General features: G+C 34.5%; 1 protein-coding gene across 2 annotated transcripts in view; it reads left to right on the forward strand.

The window, feature by feature from the left end:
• The window catches only part of LOC134530828 (zinc finger Ran-binding domain-containing protein 2), an 83,213-nt gene extending 61,423 nt beyond the window's left edge, over positions 1-21,790 (forward strand). The window contains exons 6-7 of one of the 2 annotated variants that reach the window (XM_063366077.1): positions 2,652-2,830; positions 16,848-21,790. In XM_063366077.1, the coding sequence (XP_063222147.1) occupies positions 2,652-2,830; positions 16,848-16,857 (189 nt within the window). In that variant the 3' untranslated portion in view covers positions 16,858-21,790. Of the gene's footprint in view, positions 1-2,651; positions 2,908-16,847 lie in introns of both variants that reach the window. The other variant, XM_063366076.1, reaches the window with a different exon arrangement.
• The last annotated feature ends 1,823 nt before the right edge of the window (positions 21,791-23,613 follow it).

Genomic DNA, 23,613 nt, shown 5'->3' on the forward strand with positions numbered 1-23,613 from the left:
GCGTTTAAATTGTCCGGGGTCTCATCATTTACGCCATTAAATGTGTGACATAAAGTCCTGTTTAAAATTTTTCTGAAAGTTCCTGACAAATAGTAATGGCGCACGTAAATATGAAGAAAAAACAAATGAACAACTTACGGAAAAATATGGATGATGTACCATAACTACAGTACAAACCCAATAGTTATCTTAAGATAATTACCATAAAAAGAACTAAAGGGATCGTCCATTAATCACGTGAGGCTCGAAAGGGGGGGGGGGGGGGGTGTCAGGAATAATCACGAAATATCACAATGTGGGAGGAGGGGTGTAGAGAGATATCACATGTATTTATTTTTTCGCGTGATTTCTACTAAACCGAAAAGCGACGCATGACCTTGACTCGCCGTAGCCAGGCAACAATATCCCCGCCCGCCGCAACATGAACCACCCGGCTCGGCTTGCCAGTCACCAGTAAGACTGTGATTTTGGCGCCGAATACATGCGTAATTTACATATAAGCCTTTCCTTTATTATTTTTATGCTAGTGAGAATAAACCTGCAACCTTAATGTGTGTCTGGACATTTTTATCACTGTGCTTAATTTTCCAGAATTAAATTAGATTATACCTATATTTAAAGATAATATTCAGAAATTTTTAAAAAAATATTTCATATCAAAAAAATACACGTGATTTATTGGGGGGGGGGGGGGGGGGGGGGGTAATTAAACCTCACCACAAATCACTAGGGGGGAGGGGGGGTTAAAAATTTGCTAAAAAACATCACGTGATTAATGGACGACCCCAAAGATTCTTTGTAGATACCATAATTACTACAGAAGCATGATAGCTACCACATCTGCACTATAGTTACCGTAACAACAGAGATGTATATTTACCGTGATGGTAATGTATTTATTTATGACATATTAAAATTAAAGAACATTATTGAAAAAAAAAGGATGTCAAATTTTGATATGTACGGTTGGCACATGTTGCTAAGAAATAATGCGATCTGAAAGACTGCAGTACTACTACGAAAAGTGAAAAGGGTACTCGTGTTTTTTTAGGTTATGGCAGTCTTTTTCGTTTTTCAGTAAGTAATATCGGCCGAAAATTAACAAGCGTATCGTAAGTCAGCAGAAATACAGATTCAACTAAATATTGGCAAAATCTGCTTCTTCAGTACAGCTCAGCTTTACATTTGATGACATGAGTAAACACATTTCAGATTTCAGGATATTGAAATAGACTTTTAATTTCCAGGTAGGTTTATTGTGCGTATGTTTTTTTTTGCAAATGTAAATTGAATTAAGTAAAATGCTTCTATTTTTATTACTTTCAATTGATTAAACTTTAATGACAAGTTACAGATATTTACGACACTAATTTTGAGGTTAAGCAATTTTACTAAAGCATTCCAGGCACACAGGTTGCCAGCGAGAGACGCTTCTCTTCTGATGGTAACACCATCTCCAATCGTAGAGCTAATTTAACTCCTGAACGTGCAGAACAAATTATTTTTCTGCATGATAGATTTAAGAACAGAATTTAATACTCTATGACAATCTCTTTCAGAATTTTTGTGCTCAAAAGTGGAAATGTTGAAACAATGTGAATGTACTTTTCAAATTCAAACAACATGATTTTTGGTGCTAAGTTTGTTGAAGCTCAGTAAGGACTCCAGAAAAATTGACAAGGATGAAATTATTCCAAAGATATGTTACATTTACACAAAAATATAGGTATGTACTTGTAAACTGTGGTTATGTTAGTTGGATGATATCAGTTACTAATGAACCAATGGAAACTTCTGGCAAATACACTTATACCAGAAATATATCAAACTACATGTGAGAAAGTCAAGGGACTTTTAGTGCAAGCAGAATACATCTCACTCACATTAGATATGTGGACATAATCTGTTAAAAGATTCGGGTTTGGGTTCGAGATTCGGCAATTCCAGTTGAGGATTTGAGTTAGGATTCGGATTCGAGGAAATCAGGATTCGCCCCATCCCTAGTTTATTAGTTCGACAATCATGTATGCTAAGCACTTATGAATGACATTTTTTTTCGCTCATATTAAATATTTTGAGTTACCATATGTTATTAATTACACTTTTGTGTCGTGGTCAATTTTTGGGTTCAAATATCAAAACTTCAAAACGTGTTCAAAAGCAAGTTAAAAACATGATACTGAAACTGTTAAACAAATAAACTTAAAAAAATAACAAAAAATAAAAAACTGTTTAAAATAAAATCAATGTATTTTAGACATTTTTGAGGTTATAATTTCATCAGTCCATGTATTAAAAGTTAGCGCTTGGTAAGGTTTTGATGGTGGATGAATGGATGGTATTTTCCGGGCTAGCTTATTGACTGTCGTTAACGTTTCTGATGGATGAACGGTTGATGAACATGTGCGACATATCATTGTGAGTCCAGCATAATAAATATCAGTTGAAAATATTTGTGGTAGGGCAACAACAAATGAGAGAGGTATCATGTTAAATTTTTAAAAAATAGCCATTATGTAACTAATATTAATAAGATGAAGTGAGATTGAGAGAAATTTCAACACGGTTTATGAGATAGAGCCTTAAATTTTAGTGTGTGAAACGTTTTCTGTGCAAGACAGAGGCTAAGTGTTTTCTTTGTTACCCGCCAGGATGACGTGGATTTGTCAAAGTATGACCTGAGTGGCTGGGGCGACGACGACACGGACCAGAAGAAGAGCAGCCCGTCGTCCAGCAAGGACAGGCGGGCGGCCAGGCGGCGGTCCCGCTCCAGCTCTGCTTCCCCGCCCAGGTCTCGCTCCCGCTCCCCCAGGAACAACAAGTACAACAGGTCTCGGTCAAGGTTTCAATTTTCATGGAGGGAACGCGAGGTTGAAAATGAAATGACGTGTAAAACTCAAAGCCTCTGTGAGTTTCTGTGCTTTTTTAATTACTCGGATTATACAAGTTTTACAACTTTGTTTTATTCTTTTGTTATTACAATTTTTTGTTTTGTACGTGTTGCTTTCACCACCTGCTTCACTGAAGGAGATCCCAGTTGGGTTGTGGACTCTTTTTCATTCCATTATTCATTTGTACAGTGTGTGGCTTTGCACTAGCACTGTGGTCAACTCTTTGGTAAGTGTCTATTGTCTATATGTACGTACAAAACAACTCTAGCATGTAAGTGTTAAAGTGTAGCCCTTCACTTCTTGTGTGGAACCTATTACTGTAATGTTCAGCCACCTAAATTTTTTGGTTTCAGAAATCAAAGTGTAAGTGTAGTTGCATAAATGATTTGTTGTGTGTATATTGTCTCTTGTGATTACATTAACCGTAAACATTTGCTGAAGGGAGCAATTATCATTAAATTTTCAGTGTTTTATTTCACAATTGTAATAGCTGTGGCTTTTGTTACATTTACATAAATTTATGTAATTTTTTCTAGTTTAAATTTTTATGTGATGTCACTCCACTACTGTTAATTTTCCATTTAGAATGGCAGTCTGTATTAGCTTTACCAATAACATATCACACAGTATCTGTGTTACGTTTTGGAGCTGCATAAAGGGTAAATATGTAGTTGAGCGGTATTTGCGAAAAAAAATGTTAAAAATCCGAAAATACCTTTATTAGATGCTCTTCAACTTCCTATTTTCATTAAAAGCGGTGGAGGTAAGAAATTCCAAATACTTTAGGAGATATCGAATTTTTAAATTTCATCATATGTAGTTGAGCGGTATTTGCGAAAAAAAATGTCAAAAATGTCAAAAATCCGAAAATCCGAAAATACCTTTATTAGATGCTCTTCAACTTCCTCTTTTCATTAAAAGCGGCGGAGATAAGAAATTCCAAATTAGGAGATATCGCCGTTCTTATTTTGCATACAAGACCTGTGTTTATCATTCGACCGCCACAATTTTTTTATTTTGCCATGTGTTTGTGAATGCCTAATTAATGAAAATGGTCGATTAGGTCAGGTCAGTTACATTATAAATACTTTGAAACTAAGCATACATTAGAAATAATATGAAATTATTTCAATGGTTCTTTAGTTTTAAAGTATTTATAATGTAACTGACCTGACCTAACAAACTGGGACAAAGGATGAACTGTAACAACTCACGTAAAATTTTTTTGTTACTTATTACTTGCGCAATAATAAAAAATAAGACTTTAAAATTAGAAACGTTAAAAACTCGCCTAAGTTGGAAGCGGTAATTAAACACCGTTTTAAAACAATAAATGAACAAAATAATCACGTATTGTTTGATTTGAATTCTGGCCTATCACGATCAATCACGTGACATCATTATCCAATAAAAAAATAGATACTCGTAAGCAAGAAACAATGCAGAATGCCACATGAACGCACTAGTATAATTGTGATGAAATTTAAAAATTCGATATCTCCTAAAGTATTTGGAATTTCTTATCTCTGCCGCTTTTAATGAAAAGAGGAAGTGGAAGAGCATCTACTAAACGTATTTTTGGATATTTAACATTTTTTTTCGCAAATACCGCTCAACTACATATGATGAAATTAAAAAATTCGATATCTCCTAAAGTATTTGGAATTTATTACCTCCGCCGCTTTTAATGAAAAGAGGAAGTTAAAGAGCATAGAATAAAAGTATTTTCGGATTTTTAACATTTTTTTTTTTTGCAAATACCGCCCAACTACATATTTACCGCATAAAGCAAATACATTGTTATGTTTTTGCTGCATATAATTTTAAACAGAAAATGCCTACCCAGTAAAATATGTAATAAAAGTTCCATTAATAAACATCTTTATTTTCATGTAAACAGTACAATATCAGGTGAAACTTATTTTTCAAATCAGAATCTTGTTTTTTTTTTTTACTATTGCAGGTAAGAGACAAGATTTTAAGTAAATTTTTTTAGGAGACTTCAGTTGTTTCAGTTTTATTTGTAGTAGGGTAGAGTAAGGTAATTTCGTGATATTTTTAGTTTTTTGTATTTAAATATTGAATGTGCGAAAATATATTGCGCAAATACTGTTTATTTACAGATATGAGGCAAACTGCGAACATAACATAACACGATTGCTACTCATATTAAGTTTCTGAAATATTATTTAAACTTAAACTTGAGGTAAAATTAAGGTTTGTTCGTTATAGAGGTATTTAATGTCGTGATAATGGTAAGGTAATTTCGTGATATTCTGAATAAAATTAAATAATGATAAAAATAGCAATAAATTATCTTAGAACCTTTAGAGATATGTTATAAATCCATAAACAAATTTTTTTTTTAACACTAAGTTTAGTTTATAGGAGCCTTTCATGTTATTCATACTCGTCATCTTTACCCTTGCACACTGTCGCACATAAAACATTTTGTGATATTTCTACTATGATTAATAACAAAAAATCAATAGTTTGTTTGAGTACAAGATAGGCTAAATTTATTATAAATCAATTTTAAAAATCCGAGAAATCCTTAAAACACCAAGTTCAGTTTATAGAAGCCTTGCATATTAATCAGATTCGTCATCTTCCACACTTGCACACGTCACACATAAAAACTTGTTCTTCGGCATCAGTCGGTTGGCACGATGCATGATATGGAACTAAGCAGTAGGAACACTGTACCCATTTGGCACCATTCTGAACTGTGACATTATGAGAAAACTTAATTCTACACTCACCACACTCCCAGTCTTCGTCAGTGTGTCTTGTATTTTTTGACTTAGACCTACTTGCAACATTTCTTCCTTTTGATGTGGATGGTTCAAACTCTTGTGTTGGAATTCGCAGCACAGATGTGGCTGACTTGGATCTTGTCTCATCAGGTGGAGTTAAGAACTTTGCTCTTGAATCAGTTTTCCTCTTGGTCACCCTTTTCCTTGGTTTCTTGGGCAAATGTGGAAATGTCAGGATTCTGTCAACTGTCAACGTTTTGCTAGGGTAAATCTGTTGCAGTTCTTCCGCGAGTGGTCGGTTTGTCAACGGTGATATTTGAAGTACTTTGACAGGAGTTTGGTTTGTCAGCTCTTGTGGTTGAAGTCCTTCATCAAGGGGTCGATTTGTCAGCTGTGATGGTTGCAGAGCTTCCCTGGGAATAGCAGATTTGTTAAGAGGACAAATCCCTGTTTTATGAAATGCATTATGTTCTTTTCGCAAAAACTTTGAATGAATGCAGTATTAAGTATGGTATGAAAATGAGTTCTATTGGGTTTTTCTGTGGGATTTTCCTTCATGTAGGAATTCATGCTCTGACCCCAATGTGATTTCAGTGATTTATAAATCCCAACATCTAGGGGCTGCAGCAGATGTGTTGTGTGCCAGGAAATGTGAATAAGAAAATGGAATTTTATTTTGCTAATGAAATTACAGCTGGATTTATGTGCGAAGCGTGCGAGTCCATGAGAAGAATAACTGGGCGAGAAGGAGGAATGGCACTGACGAAGAAAGTAAACCACTCTAAGAAAAGCTCACTGTTGATCCATCCCTTAACAGATACAGTAAAAGTCCGTTATAAGGTAAATTTATAACGGCGCCAAAAGTTTGTTATAGCAAATTTTCGTTATAGCCAAAATTTAAAAAAAATCTTATTTTTGTATCATTTTTAAAATATATTATTTTCTCGCTTGTTTTTACTATGGAAATTCACAACAAAAGTAAAGGAAATATACATAAAACTTACTAAAATAACATTTTTAATTTATATCAGCACTTGCCGACTGCGAAATATGAGACCGTGTGGCCGTGATAGGGCCATCACGCACATCGTGGCTAAGCGCACAGCTGTTTGTTTACATGGAGACGGGCGTGCGGGGTCACGCAATGTCATGCCGGCCGCTTCCTGTCGCTTTGACCGCAGCTGGTTTGCTGGAGATGTGCGCTAAGCTGATGATATCGGGTGCATATTTGTGGAGTTTTGAATACTTACTAACAATATGTAAACTCAAAGATGTAGTGAAATTTAATTTAATATTTGTCACAATATTACTCACGTTGACACCTATGAAAAATGTCAAACACAGAAAATTTTTTTAAAAATCTCTAATTATGTTGGACAACCATACACATTATATAAAATAATTTTTCTGACAATTGGTCAGTAACACAAGAATAATCACTTGTACAGACCCTTGGAAAATAACTCAAAATTAAAAATCACTTTTTAAAAAACAAATCTATTTTCTTTTGCCTTGATTTCACTAGACTTTCAGACAAAATAAACGACTGGACCTCTTGGAAGTTCATCAAATCTTTCATCGAAGCATTTGTATGCTGATAAAAATGACTGAGTGTCAAGTGCCTCCATCATTGACGTTTTCGTCGTCATTATTGTCATCATTTTCAGACGCCGCTTCGTTTTGATTAGAAGAGACGAGCTCGACAAGTTCGACAAGTTCCGTGTTTGTCAACTCCTCGCACACGACAACATTATCATCAGCGCGTAGTGCCATACACCGAAACTACACCGTACGCAACGCTTACGATGCAAGTGTGAGACGAGTTGTGCTCATTTACGGTCTACAGTCGGCGTGATTCTAAATAAGTAATGCTCGCAGCGGGGCCCTGTCGCAGTGGGTTAATGACACTTGCTTTCGTCGCCGCGAGGCAAGCTATGCTCGCTGTGGGGCCCCACCTTGTGCGGTGTTGCCAAGACGGCCACATCATGCGCGTGGTTTCATTTGCCGGACGCGTGGAATTGTGGGAAGCTGTTTCTCATTTATTAAGGAAATTGTAGATGTTTTCTCATTGTTTTGGAGCAAAATTACAGGTGTGTAATCTATCGCTATAGCGAAAATGAGCCCACGCTGCATTCGTTATATCTGAAATTTTTATCCTACGCAGCATATGCAAAACTGACGGTGCCGATGGCAATTATCGTTATAGCGGACTTTATGTTATAGACTGTATTCGCTACAATGGACTTTCACTGTAATTTGACAAATGAATTTGGAAGACAATCTTTTCGTAGATTGTCGTTCCATCGAACGCCTTTGAAGATTATAATGGGCGGAATCCATGTTACATTGGCACACACACAGCCAAACAGTGTATGAGTTTTACCTCGTTCTGCATATGTCCGTTTGTAAATATAACGTTTCCCCACACTTTTGACAACCTTTCCTGATTTAACCACAAAAGAAAGACCCGTTTCATCACAGTTCCATATTCTACCAGCAACATTTTTGACCCCAAGATCGTTCATTAAATTTTCTAATTTATCAAAAAAGTCCCCAATTATTTCTTTGTTTGCCATCGATGCTCGGTACAATGATAGATTTTCTGGGCATCTTAATGTAAGATTGTACCTCTCTTTAAAATTCGCCCACCACCATTTAATTGCACTGTCATTTTGACTACTGAAAAAATTCTGACGTCCAGCACTTCTTGCAAGTTCGTGCGCTGTTTGTCTAACCATTGACACTGTCAGGCCAAATCCGAGCTCCTGCACTGCTATTATATAATTAAACAGGCGAACTTCCAAGTCTGTAGTTAGGGCAAATGGCCGACCCAGCTTAGGCAACGATTCATTTAGACCGCAGTGAGGATTTTTTGCGAGATAGTTTTTCAGCGAGCTCCACGGAACACCCATTGATTTTGAAGCTTTATACGAGGGTTATTTTTTTTTCAACCTCCGATCGGCTGTAATAAAAAAAACGGGAATGAATTGGGAAATTATTTTAATATCAAAAGAAACGTACATCTTTACTCTATTTTTCCACATAATCACCGTGCAGATTGAGGCTTTTGTCGTACCAATGCACCAGCTTTCCAATACCCTCTTTTTTCAGAAAAAAATTTCCTTTACTGCCCAGCTCTGCTTTAATATGTTCCTTTAACACTTCACTAAAATAACGTGATTAATTTTGATTGTTTTACATGCTGCATTATTTTAACAAAAAAAATTGTTCTAAGTTTGTCTGGCACATTTACTAGAGACAATAAGAAATGAACTGGCCAAGCATTTGTGAGCTGAAAAAAATGCACCAGCATCAGTAATGATAAAAATAGTGTATGAGGTTCACAAGCAAACAAGAAAAAAAATTATTTTTTCACGCTCTTGACATGAATTTTGGTGTTGTTTTGATTTTACCATAGTTCTTCATATAATTATTTATTTAGCCTTGGGATATCATTTGAAAAGTAACAACCCCAACTGTTAATGAATATAACAGTTCCTTTACAAAAGATCTTATTTTCTTGTAGGTCACAGTTGTCTTGTCAAGTGTCTATATGGAAGTGTCATGGTTTGGTTCCAACCCCCTCTCCCCCTTTCCCCCTTTAATTTCTATGTACTCAGTGGCTATATCTGTAAGTTAAGCAATGTCCGTCATATCCGTTCGTCATTCGTCCTTCTGTCAAAACCTGCAGCTAATCATATGGCCCAAAAAATTCCGTCTTTCCATCAAAACCTTACGAAGTTTTAACTTTCAACAGCAGGGGAATGAAATTATAACTCAAAAATGTCTGAAAGGCATTGCCTTTATTATAAAAGGTTTTTTGGTTTGTTCATTGGTTCAGCTGCTTAGATGTTCTGTTTTTAACTTCATTTTGATTATGATTTAAAGTTTTATATTTGAAATAAAAATTGACAGGTATACAAAAGTTTTAACTAATAATGTATGATACCCAAAAAAATATTAAAATATATATTAGAGCAAAAAATAGTAATATTATTTATAAGTGCTTAGCGTACATGATCGTAAAACTAATTCACATGTACTAGAAAAATTTTCTCAAAAAGTCAGCTGGCAGCATTCAAATTGAAAAATATTATGATGGAAGTGTGGATCATTTTGAATTTCTTGGTTTGTTGACGGACGGATGTGACAGATAATTGAGGTCCAGCTTTAATCATTTGACTAAATACTTGTCAGACTATTAAATAAGGGGACATAGTGGTTAAGTAGTCAGATCACTTGCCTCCCACTAAGGTGATCAAGGTTCGATTCCTGCTGGGTTGTTATGAGTTAGTGGTAGTCTTTGGGGAAACTCCTGTTTTGCCCACTTATTCATTCCAGTAATGCTACACTCTCATCTTATTACACAGTACGTTAAGCCCTATAGTGCCTACCATCTAATCTGAACATTTTGGAATCAAATTCTGACTGTCATTCCTGTCGAGAAGTATGTGAAATAAATTCACCATGAATGATCTATAGAGGTATTATAAGATAACAACTGTTAGTTTAGTCTCTTCTAGTGCAACCTATTACATATTTGTACAAATAATCAAACCGTGAGAAGCAATGTAGAACTTTAAATTAAAATAATGTTTGGTAAAACCAAAGTACGGAGAATTTGAAACAAACAAAAAAAAACACTTCTCTTATTTCAGTTCTTTGTATGTTTCAATCTTACCATTATGTATTATGTATTCAAATCTAATGAATGAATAATATTAAGTTACATTTTTTTCCAACTTAAAGATTATTTAATACTAGCTGCAATACGCGGCGTAGCCCGGGCTGAAAACAGGGTGAAGGGGACGTCCACGAATACATATCGTTAAAAAAAATCGATCACATTTTTTGACAGACCAGACGACTAATCTTGCTGTAGGTGGCAGAGTGATAGCCTATAGTAATTTCATCAGTGTAACGTAAGTTGCATTGAACGTAAATGTGTGGGGACAATGCTGGCATCTGTGGCAGATGGTCAGAACAAAAGTTCACAAAGCCAAAGTTAAACTTTATATTATTATTAACAGTTTGATTAATTTTAACAAGATAGGTAGTATTTACATCTCTGTATATATATATATATATATATATATATATATATATATGTATGTATATATATATATATATATATATATATATATATATATATGTATATATATATATATATATATATATGTATCTCTCTATATCTAATTATCTCTTTATATCTACATATGTATATACCTCCCTCTATCTCTTCTATATTTAAATCTCTATATAGTGCTATACATCTATATATCTCTTTATCTAACCCATTTCATTCTTATACCTTGCTCTATCTCAACTTATCTCTCTGTCCCTCTCAATCTCACTCTGTATATATATCACTCTATCTCTGTCTCTCTATTATATGTAAATAAATTGTGTAATGCGTGCGCACTTATACAACAAAAACAGACGAAGTGCCGCTATATAAAATGAAATAAACACATTTTTTGACACGATTCGTGCTCCAACTATTGAAAAATAGTTGTACCGTCTGATTAACCTTCATGGGCATCCGCTTAACAACTCACCAAAATTTCATCGCAATCGGATAATGGTATAGGAACGCATACCTCACAAACAAACGAAAATTAAAGACATGACAAATGCATCGAACGAAGGTGCGTTTAAAACTCAAGGCAACTATCTATTGACGAAGTTAAGAACCAAACTGTTATTAGCACCTTTATTTTGCTAGCCGCTGCGAGCTCCACTAAGCAGGCTGGTCTCACCAAGGAGAAAAATATTAATTTGCAAGACCTTACTGTGTGTATGATTGTGTGGCAGACATAGAGAAATGACACTCACTCACTATTTGTATGTCTATGACCTATGATTTTTTCTGTTATAAAATGAAATTGTCACTTTTTCACTCCCTTAAGGATGGAATTTCATATTAATATGTGGTCTATGTGTTAATGCAGGTTATGAGCTCGCTGTAGGCCAAATTTCATCCAGATCCGTTCAGCCGTTCTGGCATGATTGAATAACAAACATCCATCCATCCATACTTACAAACTTTCACGTTTATATGAGTAGGATATAGAAAAAAGCTGAAAAATAAGAGATTACTAATATTGAAAAGATTTCATTATCTAGCTAATGCTCGGCCTGCATTTGCATTGCCTCATTCAGTTTTGTTTTGTAATATGTTTGAAGTAGTTCCACATATACTAATCATCCATCCATCTCTCTATATACTATATTTATCTCTATCTACATCTGTATACATCTATGTATCTATCTCTATTTACCTATCTCTTTATATCTTCATACATATATACTTCCCACTATCTCTATATCTTCTATACATAAGTCTATATATATATCTATACATCTATAGGTATATCTCTTTATCTAACCCATTTCATTCTCTATACCTCACTCTATCTCAACTAATCTCTCTGTCTCTATCTCACTCTATATATATATATCACTCTATATATATATCACTCTGTCTCTGTCTCTCTTTTATATTTAAATAAATTGTGTCATGCGTGCACACTTATACACAAAAACGGACGAAGTGCCGCTATATAAAATGAAATAAACACATTTTTTGACACGATTCGTGCTCCAACTATTGAAAAATAGTTGTACCGTCTGATTAACCTTCATGGGCATCCGCTTAACAACTCACCAAAATTTCATCGCAATCGGATAATGGTATAGGAACGCATACCTCACAAACAAACGAAAATTAAAGACATGACAAACGCATCGAACGAAGGTGCGTTTAAAACTCGAGGCAACTATCTATTGACGAAGTTAAGAACCAAACTGTTATTAGCACCTTTATTTTGCTAGCCGCTGCGAGCTACACTAAGCGGGCTGGTCTCACCAAGGAGAAAAATATTATTTTGCAAGATCTTACTGTGTGTATGATCGTGTGGCAGACATAGAGAAATGACACTCACTCACTATTTGTATGTCTATGACCTATGATTTTTTCTGTTATAAAATGAAATTGTCACTTTTTCACTCCCTTAAGGATGGAATTTCATATTAATATGTGGTCTATGTGTTAATGCAGGTTATGAGCTCGCTGTAGGCCAAATTTCATCCAGATCCGTTCAGCCGTTCTGGCATGATTGAGTAACAAACATCCATCCATCCATACTTACAAACTTTCGCGTTTATAATATTAGTAGGATAAGTGATTATTATTTACTATCAGTTGTTTGGTTGATTCAACTGAAAGCAAATATGAATCAGTACTTCTCTAACCAAAACTTAAGAGCTAGGTTACAAGTAGTTCTGACTAATTTGATTGCCTGTTTGCATGGAAAACAGCAGAATGTAAAAAATTGCAGTATTGACAAGTTATTAGTGTTCTAAAACTTGGTGCAGTTTACAGCATTCTTTGTGCACACAATAACATTTTCATTACCCCGGATGATTATTGCTTGTTTACATTATTGTGAAAAGTGATCTTGCAGACTGTAAAATACTTTTTTCTACTAATACAGTACATTTATAAAATATTGTTTTTACAATGTAAATGTCTTCATTGTGGTTAATGGTTTAGAGGAATTAAAAAATATCTATCAATATGTTTCACCTGTGTTGTGTAGCTTTTCTCAAATTTGACTGTTCTCAAAAGTAGTACCACTGGTCTATATAGCCTTGTGCCACTCTTGTTCTGTCAACATTGTTTGTAACAACTTCATGGTATTGTTTTGTTGTTTTGTTACTAAATATGTGTTGCTTTGCAAGTGGCTTTTGGAAATGGCTACCATTGACACTATTACTTTTGTGAACTGTCAAATTTGAGACAAGTTACCGTATATACCCGAATATAAGAACGAACACCTCGAATATTAGACGACCCCCAAACTACAAGCCTCATGTTTTCAGGAAAAAAAAAAATTTTGTTGTATTAAACACATGCCAACATATTAAATATAAAATTGAAAATATGAATGTTACAAAGGATTTCAACCACAAATTTTGAAATACTGTTAACAGTTTATGTACAAACAGAAATAAATACCTAAATGGCTGCTACTGTAACTGTTGGAAACTGTTAGTTTCATTATGCTGATGCATCTTCATTGTTGTCATCTTCCCTGCTGTCGACTTCAGCTTCAATTGCATCTTCTTCCCACATGACACTATCTTCACTGCCATCCAATGCATTAGAAATGTAACATTTCTTGAAGCTTTTGATGATCACTTCCGATGAGATTGTGTGCCATGCAGCCTTAATCCACTGACACAAGACTGCTATACTTGGTTTTCTGATTTTGTCTGTTGGTGTTAGAGCATGGTTGCCTGCCAAGAGCCATTCAGAGTACAGCACTTTAAGACTGTCTTTAAATGGTTTGTTGGCACACACATGTAATACTTGCAGCTTTGAAGTCATGACTCCAAGAATAATAACAAGGTCGGTATTCATACCTTTAATACATGATTTCACCTCTGGCGTTAAATGTCCTTTCAATGCATGTAACACTAACATCTCTTTCTTTTTTAAAAGTGCCCCAGGCCTTCTATCCCAAACTGCCTTTAACCAGTCTTGCATCAACTCACTTGTCATCCAACCTTTTTCTTGACATCTCACTATTACCCAGAAGGCAATTTTTAATTTTTCTTTTGGCATAGTTTTACGGTTAAGAATGACAAAAGGGAACAATTTTCTACCATCAGCTAACACTGTAAGCATCACTGTTATCCTCATTTTCTCATTGCCACTTGTCTTCACATTAACTGTTTTAGTTCCAACAGCATCCACTGTATAATTTCAAGGCATATCAAAATATACAGGCGTTTCATCAGCATTTAAAATGTAAATAACATAACTCGCAGAACCGTTTCTAACTTAAAATAATAATCACAGCAAAGAAGTACTGTATAACCTACATTAATGTTTTTGTACAAGAAAATAATCAATAAGATGGGCGCCATCTTGTGCTTTATAACATTCCAAAAACATCGGTCGTAACATGTGCAGCCAGTAACTACTGCACAACCTGAAAACATTGACCTAAAATAAGTATGTTTACCTAAAAATCAATGTATCTGAATATAAGGCGACCCCTTTGTTTTGAATTATAAATTATGGTAAAAAATGTCGTCTTATATTCGGGTAAATACGGTACCTACATGAGGCAGGCACACAAGTCTGTGTTGATTTACATGCTCAGTGCATGGGAATCATTGCCAAATGGTACAAAGAAAAATAAAAATAATAAATAAAGTCTAGTCTTTGCGAAGCTTTGACTAAGCAAATCAATCAAAGTTATTTTTAATATTTGATTTGGCTTCGCCAGGAAATTTTCTATTTGTTTAATTTGACATTTGTTGAATGTGTATGGATGGTAGCAGAACCTTTGTAGTAGGCACGAACACACAAACAGTTACACAACACATAAAACAGAAACATAACACATAATGAGAAAATACAAATTACAAAGACAACAAAACATAAAACAGACATAAAAAACAGAGCTCAAGAAACAATAAAAATAATTATTTTTAAGGATGGTAACATATGGAGGCACCAATAAGAGCTAACAAAGTTAACATAAAAAGACTAGGCTATAACTAGAAACAAAAAAATACACGTGTACAATATATTATTACAACTAATAAGAATAACAAATTAAAATGAAATTATTCTAGCTGAAGTTGCAACAAGCAACACAGCGAAGAGGTAAACTAAATGTTGTATGTAAGGGGGGAAAACTGTGATATTCAGTTTTTAATAGAAAACATAATTTGTTTTGAATATTAACTCTGTTACTAGTTTGTGGAAATAACTTCATTATTATTAAAGTGTGTAATTAGATTATAAATAACATCAGTAGTCTTTCTCATAGAACATAATAAAGGTGGCTTGCGACAATTAAAGTACAGGATTTTAATGCCTGTATTTTCAAGAATGTACTAACAATTAATATTGAAATTATAACAGTTATATATAAAAATTGCATCTAAAATATTTCTTCTATCTGTAAGAGAATCTAGGAGGGAATTGAAATCAACATCAATAAGTTCAATAACACTATTTAACTTTTGGAGAATATATTTAGATAATGTAGATTGAATTCTATTAAGTTTGTATATGTCTGTGTTGTTGATGCTATTCCAAATTATAGACCCATTTTGAAGTTTGGACCTGATAAGAGCTGTATATAAGAATAAAGTGGAATCAGTAGATAAAGCATGATCAGTAGTATATTTAATGAAACCAACTATTTTGTTTGAATAATTCAAAAGTGATTCAATATTAAGATGAAAAGACAACTTAGAATCCAGTAAAATACCAAAGTTTTTGACAAAATGTGACTTTTTTGAAATAGGAATGTTTCCAAGTTGATATTCAAAACAGTTGGGTTAAATTTTCGAGTGAGTGAGTGTATGTGTGCATGTTTGTTTGTGTTTGTGTGTGTGTGTGTGTGTGTGTGTGTGTGTGTGTGCTTGCGTCTGTGCGCATGTGCATGTGTATAGAGAGAGAGAAAGAGAGAGAGAGCCAGCCACATTTGTTTTGCTATCCAGTTGCTAACCAGTTGACTTCAACTTCAGAACAGACACCTACACCGTAGACAAATATCTCCATGGATGTGGCTCGCACGCTACCTATGTACCTATAGCACCTAGACAATAACCTTTCTCGTGTTTCAAAGCTCAAGTGTGCAAAATTTCATAGAGATAGGATGAACGATGCATTAACAAGGAAATGGCAAAGTATCATTAAGAATAATTATTAAATTCTGCTTTAAGGGTTAACTTTATTGAAATCTCACCTAGACAGTAATCGTTCTCATGTTTTAAAGGTTAAGTGTGCAATCTTTCATCGCAATAGGATGAATTGTTTAGAAACACATAAGGAAAAAACAAGCAAACTTTCATTTTTATATATTTATATAAGTGTAATACAGCTTCGCTGAGAAAATTATTCTCAATTTGACTCTACTTCACAAATATTTTAAACATTGGATTTGATATTCACTTTACATCAAAAAAACTAGTATGTATTCACACCCTTAATTTTCAGTTCACATGTAATGTTTTCAAATGATTTCTGCATTTGAAAGCACACCAAAGTTATGTTTTATAACACTGGTACATTCCCTATTCAATATTTTACAGTCTGGAAGTTTTTTGATCTCAAAATCATGCACCTGAGGTTGGTGGCCTAGCCTAAGCGAGCTGTTTGCATTTGTTTCAGGGTGCTTTAAGGAGGTAGTGAAGTGAGGCACTTCCCGACGGGCAACATGCCTGATGTTGATCATTACTCCCTAAAGCGTACGTTGCGCGTCGATGGGTCTGACAACTGAACTGCCTCCCGCAGCAACCAACGAGCTCAAGTGAACTCTCTTCTCTAGTTGTAGCTTTGTTCTGGTAGGTCGCTGTTTTCTCCGATTGTGAAGATCGTGCGACGAAAGTAAATTTGGAAGAGTGTTGACGGCAAAACTATTTCTGTTGAATGAGTGTATCTCTTTCCAGCGTATCTGAAAAAGGAAGAATTTGTCAAGTGCGTGGGTGTTTTTGGCCAAGCATATCTGTTCAACATTTCTAGTTTATGTCCAGAGATTTACTATTTCATTTTAACCCATTTTAATAGGTGTTATTTTGCCATTTTTTCCCCAATGTTGGGCATATTCATAGGTTATAGCACTTTTTATAAACAGTATACATATACACGTTTACAAAATGTTTGCAATAGAGTAATTGTTAATAGTGCACTGTTCATATTATGTAGTTGTTTATTTGAGATTTAGAATTTCAGGATTGTCCAATTGTTTGTGTATATTAAATAAACTCTTTGGTGGTTAGATCATGTTTTAGTGTTATGGCTTGAGTGTATTTGTTAATACACAGGATTTATAATTGAATCATAGTTGTTAGTGAACTTTTCAACATTTCTCTGTAACCATGTTACATTTTAACTGGGTTGATTAATGATTATTAGACTTGAGCCTTAATGCCAGCATAACTAATCATTAAATAACTATAGGTATGGAGGTTAATAGGTACTCATAGGTACTGTTCTAAATTCCCAAAAACTTAAAACATGGGATATATTATTAGTGCATGGCTGGTGATGTGATTTTCCAATTCCATAGAGTTCAGTTGTGTGTGGATATACTTTACAGGTACGTGCTAGTCCTTGTGTAAATGCATATATGTGTGTGCAGATTCTGGTAAACAGGAATGAATTTCAGGTACTTAATCAATTTAGTGCTGGGAGGGCCATTGTAATGTAATTCCCAATCACTTCAGTGTAAAATAATTGTAAATGAAATTATATTTTGGTGAGTAGTTTCTTTTTCGACAAGTGTGTGGACTCTATTAAGCATCACCTTGAAGAAAATAAATTTTGGTATTGTTTAGAGATTTTTGGGTTTTAATAGAACAAATAAATCCACATAGTTAAAACTAGTACATTTAAGCCACACTGTTGTGTAACTGAAAATGCTAGGCTCTGAAAAACATGCTGGAAACTAAAAATTCGTTCTTGGTAAATTTCACTGATAATGAAGTGCTAAGGGTGTAACAAGTCAGTTAACAAACATCATGTTGACATCATTTATTGTTCATGTTTTTGCACATTTTAAGACAACTTCAGCCCTTGATGTGAAAGATAAAAATCAGATCTATCTTAATTGCATGTTTTCTCCCCCATGATTAGATGGTGTCTCGAAACACAAGAAATGCAATAACGCAAGTAACAAGTTTATTTGCAACATGAACAACATGAAAACACATGAAGTTGCTATACCGTGGTTTGGTGTTTACACATCACTGGCGGGTACTGAAAGACTTACATTTTATTTTTAGTTCTCATAATCCCAGCAGCTCATTTCTTTAATGGCAAAGTATGTTCTGATGACCATGTTAGTAAGGGCAGTTTTATTGTGAGATCACATTTTGTTATTGACAGTGATGTATCAAGACTATTCAGCTCACTCATAATTTTTGTGTGTCCTGGCCCCTTTTGGGTTATTTGCCTCACAATTCTTTGAATATAATTTTCCTTTAAATAAGTTGAGCTGAATATTTACTCTGTGTTAACTCTTAGCTAATTTTATATCACTGTACGAGGTCAGCTTGTGATAGGCTGAATGTGTCCCATGAGCATACTCATTATTTTACACTGACATAAATTGGTACAAGCAGTATCACTGAACTATATCAGAAATTGTTTTTGTGGGTGATTTCAAATAGACTGGAAGTTCATTTCTGTTTATTATTGTGTATTGTGTAATGAAGTTGCTGAATTAATGAAGTCCAACAACTGTTGGAAAATGATTTTTCAGTTGCAGTCAATGTTTGTAGGAGTTAATTAATTATTATTATTATTATTATTTTTATTTTAAACATTCATGTACAGGAAAAATGTGTGCTACTAGCTAGAAACATCACAGCACAGAAGTCACTATTAATTCATGACAATGACATAAATCCATTTGAATTTAAATTATTGACATTGTATGTACATATTACATAAAAATGTCAGTGTATGGTAATATTTATACTTAAACTGAAAAAATCTGCATTATAGTACTTGATTTTACAAGTAAGAACATAACCTTTTGTTCATAAAAGGAGGTTCATTCCTGAAAGAAAAAAAAACCCCTTGAGCTTTAGGCCTAGTAGTCAACTTCACAAAATCTCCATACTTGATGCACGTATTTAGTTTTTTTTCCTGGGCTTTGATAACCTGTGAACTCAGTTGTTAAATTTATTATAGCGTTTATCGGTAAGATATTTATTTGCTGATGATTCAGAAACTTCTAAAACAATACTTTTCTGTGCATTATGCCGGACCACACCCGGCCCAAGCTCTGTAATCAGTCATGCCATTTCATAGGTGAGAATTCTGTTGGTTATAGAAATACATTACGTACTTAACACGAAAGAAGTAAATACCTTGTTTCATTTTAGTGTGTTAAGTCGCCAAATAAACCTATGGTCGATTAGTACAGTCTGCGTGAAACGTTCCAGGCAGAGCTATGGCGTTGATAAACTAAGAGAAAAAGTTTAACATTTGCAGTTTGTATGTCTTTTCTGGGACACAAAATTGTGTAACAATATATTCCTCATATCTGCCGGTAGCTGGTTTCCTGCCTCGTCATTGTTAACATTTTTAGATTGCACTCTGGTAAGTCTATGCAGATGTGCATTGGGATCTACACATGGCGTAGTGAAAAGTGGTTCCACATTCTTTCTTGACTTCTTTGAGTAGAGGAAGATGATAAGCAAAATTGATGTTTTGATAGTGGTTGTTTGCAAGGTCTGTACAATTAAATTGTAAAGAATCCTCCACAAAACCTACCTACGTGGCATACACGTGTGGTCGCTTGCAACAATGCGGTTCCAGTCATTAAACAGTGTGCAGCATTAGTTATTTACTCCAATTAAGATTTGGATAATAAAGGTCAGTGATTATACGTAACAGCCTTTTGACATATGGAGTGGTGATTGGGCACGTCTATTTCGTGAGACAGTATTTATGAAATGAACATAATGGTGACATTTGCACTTTGATGCCAAAAAACAAAAAGATGGGTATCAGGCCTAATTGAACCAAAGTGTTGCTTTTGTGATTTTAAAGTATATTCAAACAAAACCAGAAAAATACAAAAAAGAGAGTGCGTTATACGTATGACTGTCTACATTTGCGTTGCTAGTCTAGTCTATACAAATAACTTTATAGGAAGTAACAGTTTCGTATTGTTTTTGGCAGTTCTGGCCATCAAATTTTGAACATCTTTAATGTGTTGTAAATATTATTGCACTTTTTTTCCATGTGTTATAGGTTATAGGTTTATAGGTTTATAAGTGTTTTATTTGTATGTTATCAATCAACAATACTGACAGCATATAAAAGTTCCAATTACTGAGTTTATCTTGTAAACCTTGGGTTATATTCATTTTGTGTTGATTTGTCATACCAAGTTTTTGGTAAAAATTGGGTTTGCGAATTAAAGATGTAATTTTAACATAAATTCTTGATTTTGAATGCACATGTCATTCGGTTCTTGTTCTGATTTCAAGGTTGATGTTTCTAATGTTTTAGGAGTTTCATATTGTTTTCATGACAATGGCTGTGCTGTCATTATCTTCCTTGATATGAAATAAATTATATTTGAAAGTTGTGCTAGGCTGCTCTAATAAGGTTTGATTCATTGTGGTCCTAATGATGTGGCATTTGTGTGAATAACTGTAAGACTGTTTATGAGGCATTGATGTAAATATTTGTTTAGTCTTGCATTGTACATGCCCAAATGGTTGAGGTTGTTTGTTACATCTTCATGTAATTAATATATTTTGATCATTGGTGACTTCAGTTACATAAAAACAAAAGGTTAGTGCACATTTTGTTATATACCTGTAAATATAAATTTTGAAAACAAATTAAATGTGGTGTTGAATGCCAAACATAATTTTAATGTAGTACTGTCTGTATAGAAAATGCATTGCACTTCAAATTATGCCCCAGTAATACCCTCTTTTATCGTATAATCGTCGCTCGCGCGTAATCGTCACCCATATTTTAGGCCGTCAAAATTGGGATAAAAAAACTTCTCACGTAAACTCGCATGATGTTTTTGGTCCCGCTAGTAGATGCCGAGCGCTTTGTGTAGGTATCTTTTCCGTATAAAATGATGTATTTTAAAGTAGAAATCTAAAATTTAATTTCGGTCATTACCACTTATTTATTTAATTAACGGAAATACGAAGTTGTCTAACGTGTATATTTTCTTTTAAAGACGTTTTTAAGCGTTATTTCCTTTATCTGCATTGCCGTGGCGTACCGCTTATAAAAATGTAGCCAGTGCATCATTCATGTTTGGTTATGTTGGTTCCTGTATAGAGCGCGCGCACGTAGTCGAATATTGATATCTCGCCGATTGGATGCAATGCACGCTCTCTGTCAGGTGCCGAGTTAACTACATTTGATAGCCTACATTCTTTCGTGGCAAGTGTGTACTACGACACGTTAGTTCATGTCAGATTCAAGTGGCTTGCGTTTGCGTTAGAGTTTTGGTTTTTCTATTTAAAGTTGAAGAAAGGTTTTTGTTTAATGAATTATTATTAATATAGATTGTGTGGTGTGCTCTTGTATACTCCCACCTTTTTTTAAATAAACTTACTTTCCATGAACGGGTTTTGTTTTTATGAATAACTTTACCTAACAAAAATTTTTTTCCGCATAATCGTCGCACCCCTACTTTTCAAACTTGATTTTAGACTAAAATGTGCGACGATTATGCGAGAAAACACGGTACTTCATGTTAGTTATTTCAATATCTTAGTTGAGGTTAATTTACTCAAGAAATTAAATTAAGGGGTTTGTAAATTGTAGATTTCAACAATGGTTGGATACAATTTAGAAGCCTTCTCAGTTGATTCAAGATTCCAGAATGTTAAATATTGATCTGTTTGGAAAGAAAAAAAAATTCTCATGTGATGAGATCTAAAATTTGGATGTTAACAGATCTACATTCATAAGTATTAGTGTAGTATACTTTCTTGGTTCTTTCTGCTTTGGATACATGTAATGTAATATTTATTTGATGAAATGCATTCAACTTACCTGATTGGAATAGTGTTCCTGTTGTACATTTTTCTGTTCTGACTCAAAACAGTTACCGTATTTACTCGCATAATGTCCGCAGTAATTTGGCTACATTTTTGACAAAAAAAATGGGGTGCGGACATTAAGAGGTGAAGTCCGAAAAAAAAATTTTTTCTTCAAAATTTTACATGGTTTGTGTAGAGTAAAAAAATTCTTTCATAATTAGTTTACTAGTACCCTGATTTTACGTATGCTTCTGGTTCCGCGGATTGCATTAGTAAAATCGCTGCTTCCTTAAATTGGCACCCTTCCCTCGGCCCAGTTGAAAAATATTAACGGCAGCACACTACTTCGCAGAGCGCTGGTGACTGGCGACCCTCTGCAGCGGATGTAAGAAATGTGACAGGTGTCGAGATAATTGGGTGCCGGCGATTAGTGGAAGACGCCACTCTTTTTTTTTTCTCTCACTCGCGTGTGCGCTCTTACGTTCAGAAGCCGCAGCCAGCGTACACAAAATAAACGCTTTGCGTGAAAAGATATTTTTTTAATATTTCATTGAGATGGCCACTAATGGCACGGGGCAGATGTCTAATGTCTGCATTAGTCGGCGCCCGCGAGCTTCCCTCCCTGTCCCTTGCCCCCTGTGTGTATAAAAAAAGTTGCCGGCAGACGTCTGTGCATGCGAGTCCCCTCCTGCCCTGCTTGACTGAAGCGGGGGAAGGAGTGCAGAGCGTGGAAAAGGCTGAGCAGGAATTTTTAACAAAAACAAAGCAGAGCCATGTCTTCCTGACATGTAAGAATTTATGTATGTCCATTCTGTTACAGCTGACGTTTTCTTTACGTTGCGTATCATATATTACATGAAAACAAAATTAAAGCCTCTCAGCGACAGCTCCGGAGAAATGAACAACTCAAGGTCAAAGCATTGTTGACAGTGTCCGTAAATTTCCATCCCGTTACTGTGCCTTTCAGGGGTGGCCAAGGTTGCTTTGTCTGGTGCGGACTTTATGCGGATTTTTAAAAATTAAATTTCAAGTATTTAAAAAGAAATGTGCGGACATGATGCAATTAAATACGGTATTGAGGTAATCACTAATCAGTTAGTTAACGTTTACAATTGAGTAGCTCTGAATTTCATTACTCTAGATATAAATTATAAAGAAATAAAATATATGGATTTTGATGTGAAAGGTTTTAATTGCTTAACTTTTGAATAATACATCTATATTGTAATGCATTAAAAATAGTATATATTTTTTAGCTAACCAGACTCACAAAATTTGAGCAATTGATAGTCCTTTTTTTTATTTGGGTATTTTCCCAAATGAAATATCCTGAAAAAATTTAGTAACTATTTTTTAAAATTGATTTATGTTAAAATGTTAGTTGTAAAGGTACTCTTCTTTCT

The sequence above is a fragment of the Bacillus rossius genome, chromosome 3 (genome assembly GCF_032445375.1).
Source record: "Bacillus rossius redtenbacheri isolate Brsri chromosome 3, Brsri_v3, whole genome shotgun sequence".
Lineage (NCBI taxonomy): Eukaryota > Metazoa > Arthropoda > Insecta > Phasmatodea > Bacillidae > Bacillus > Bacillus rossius.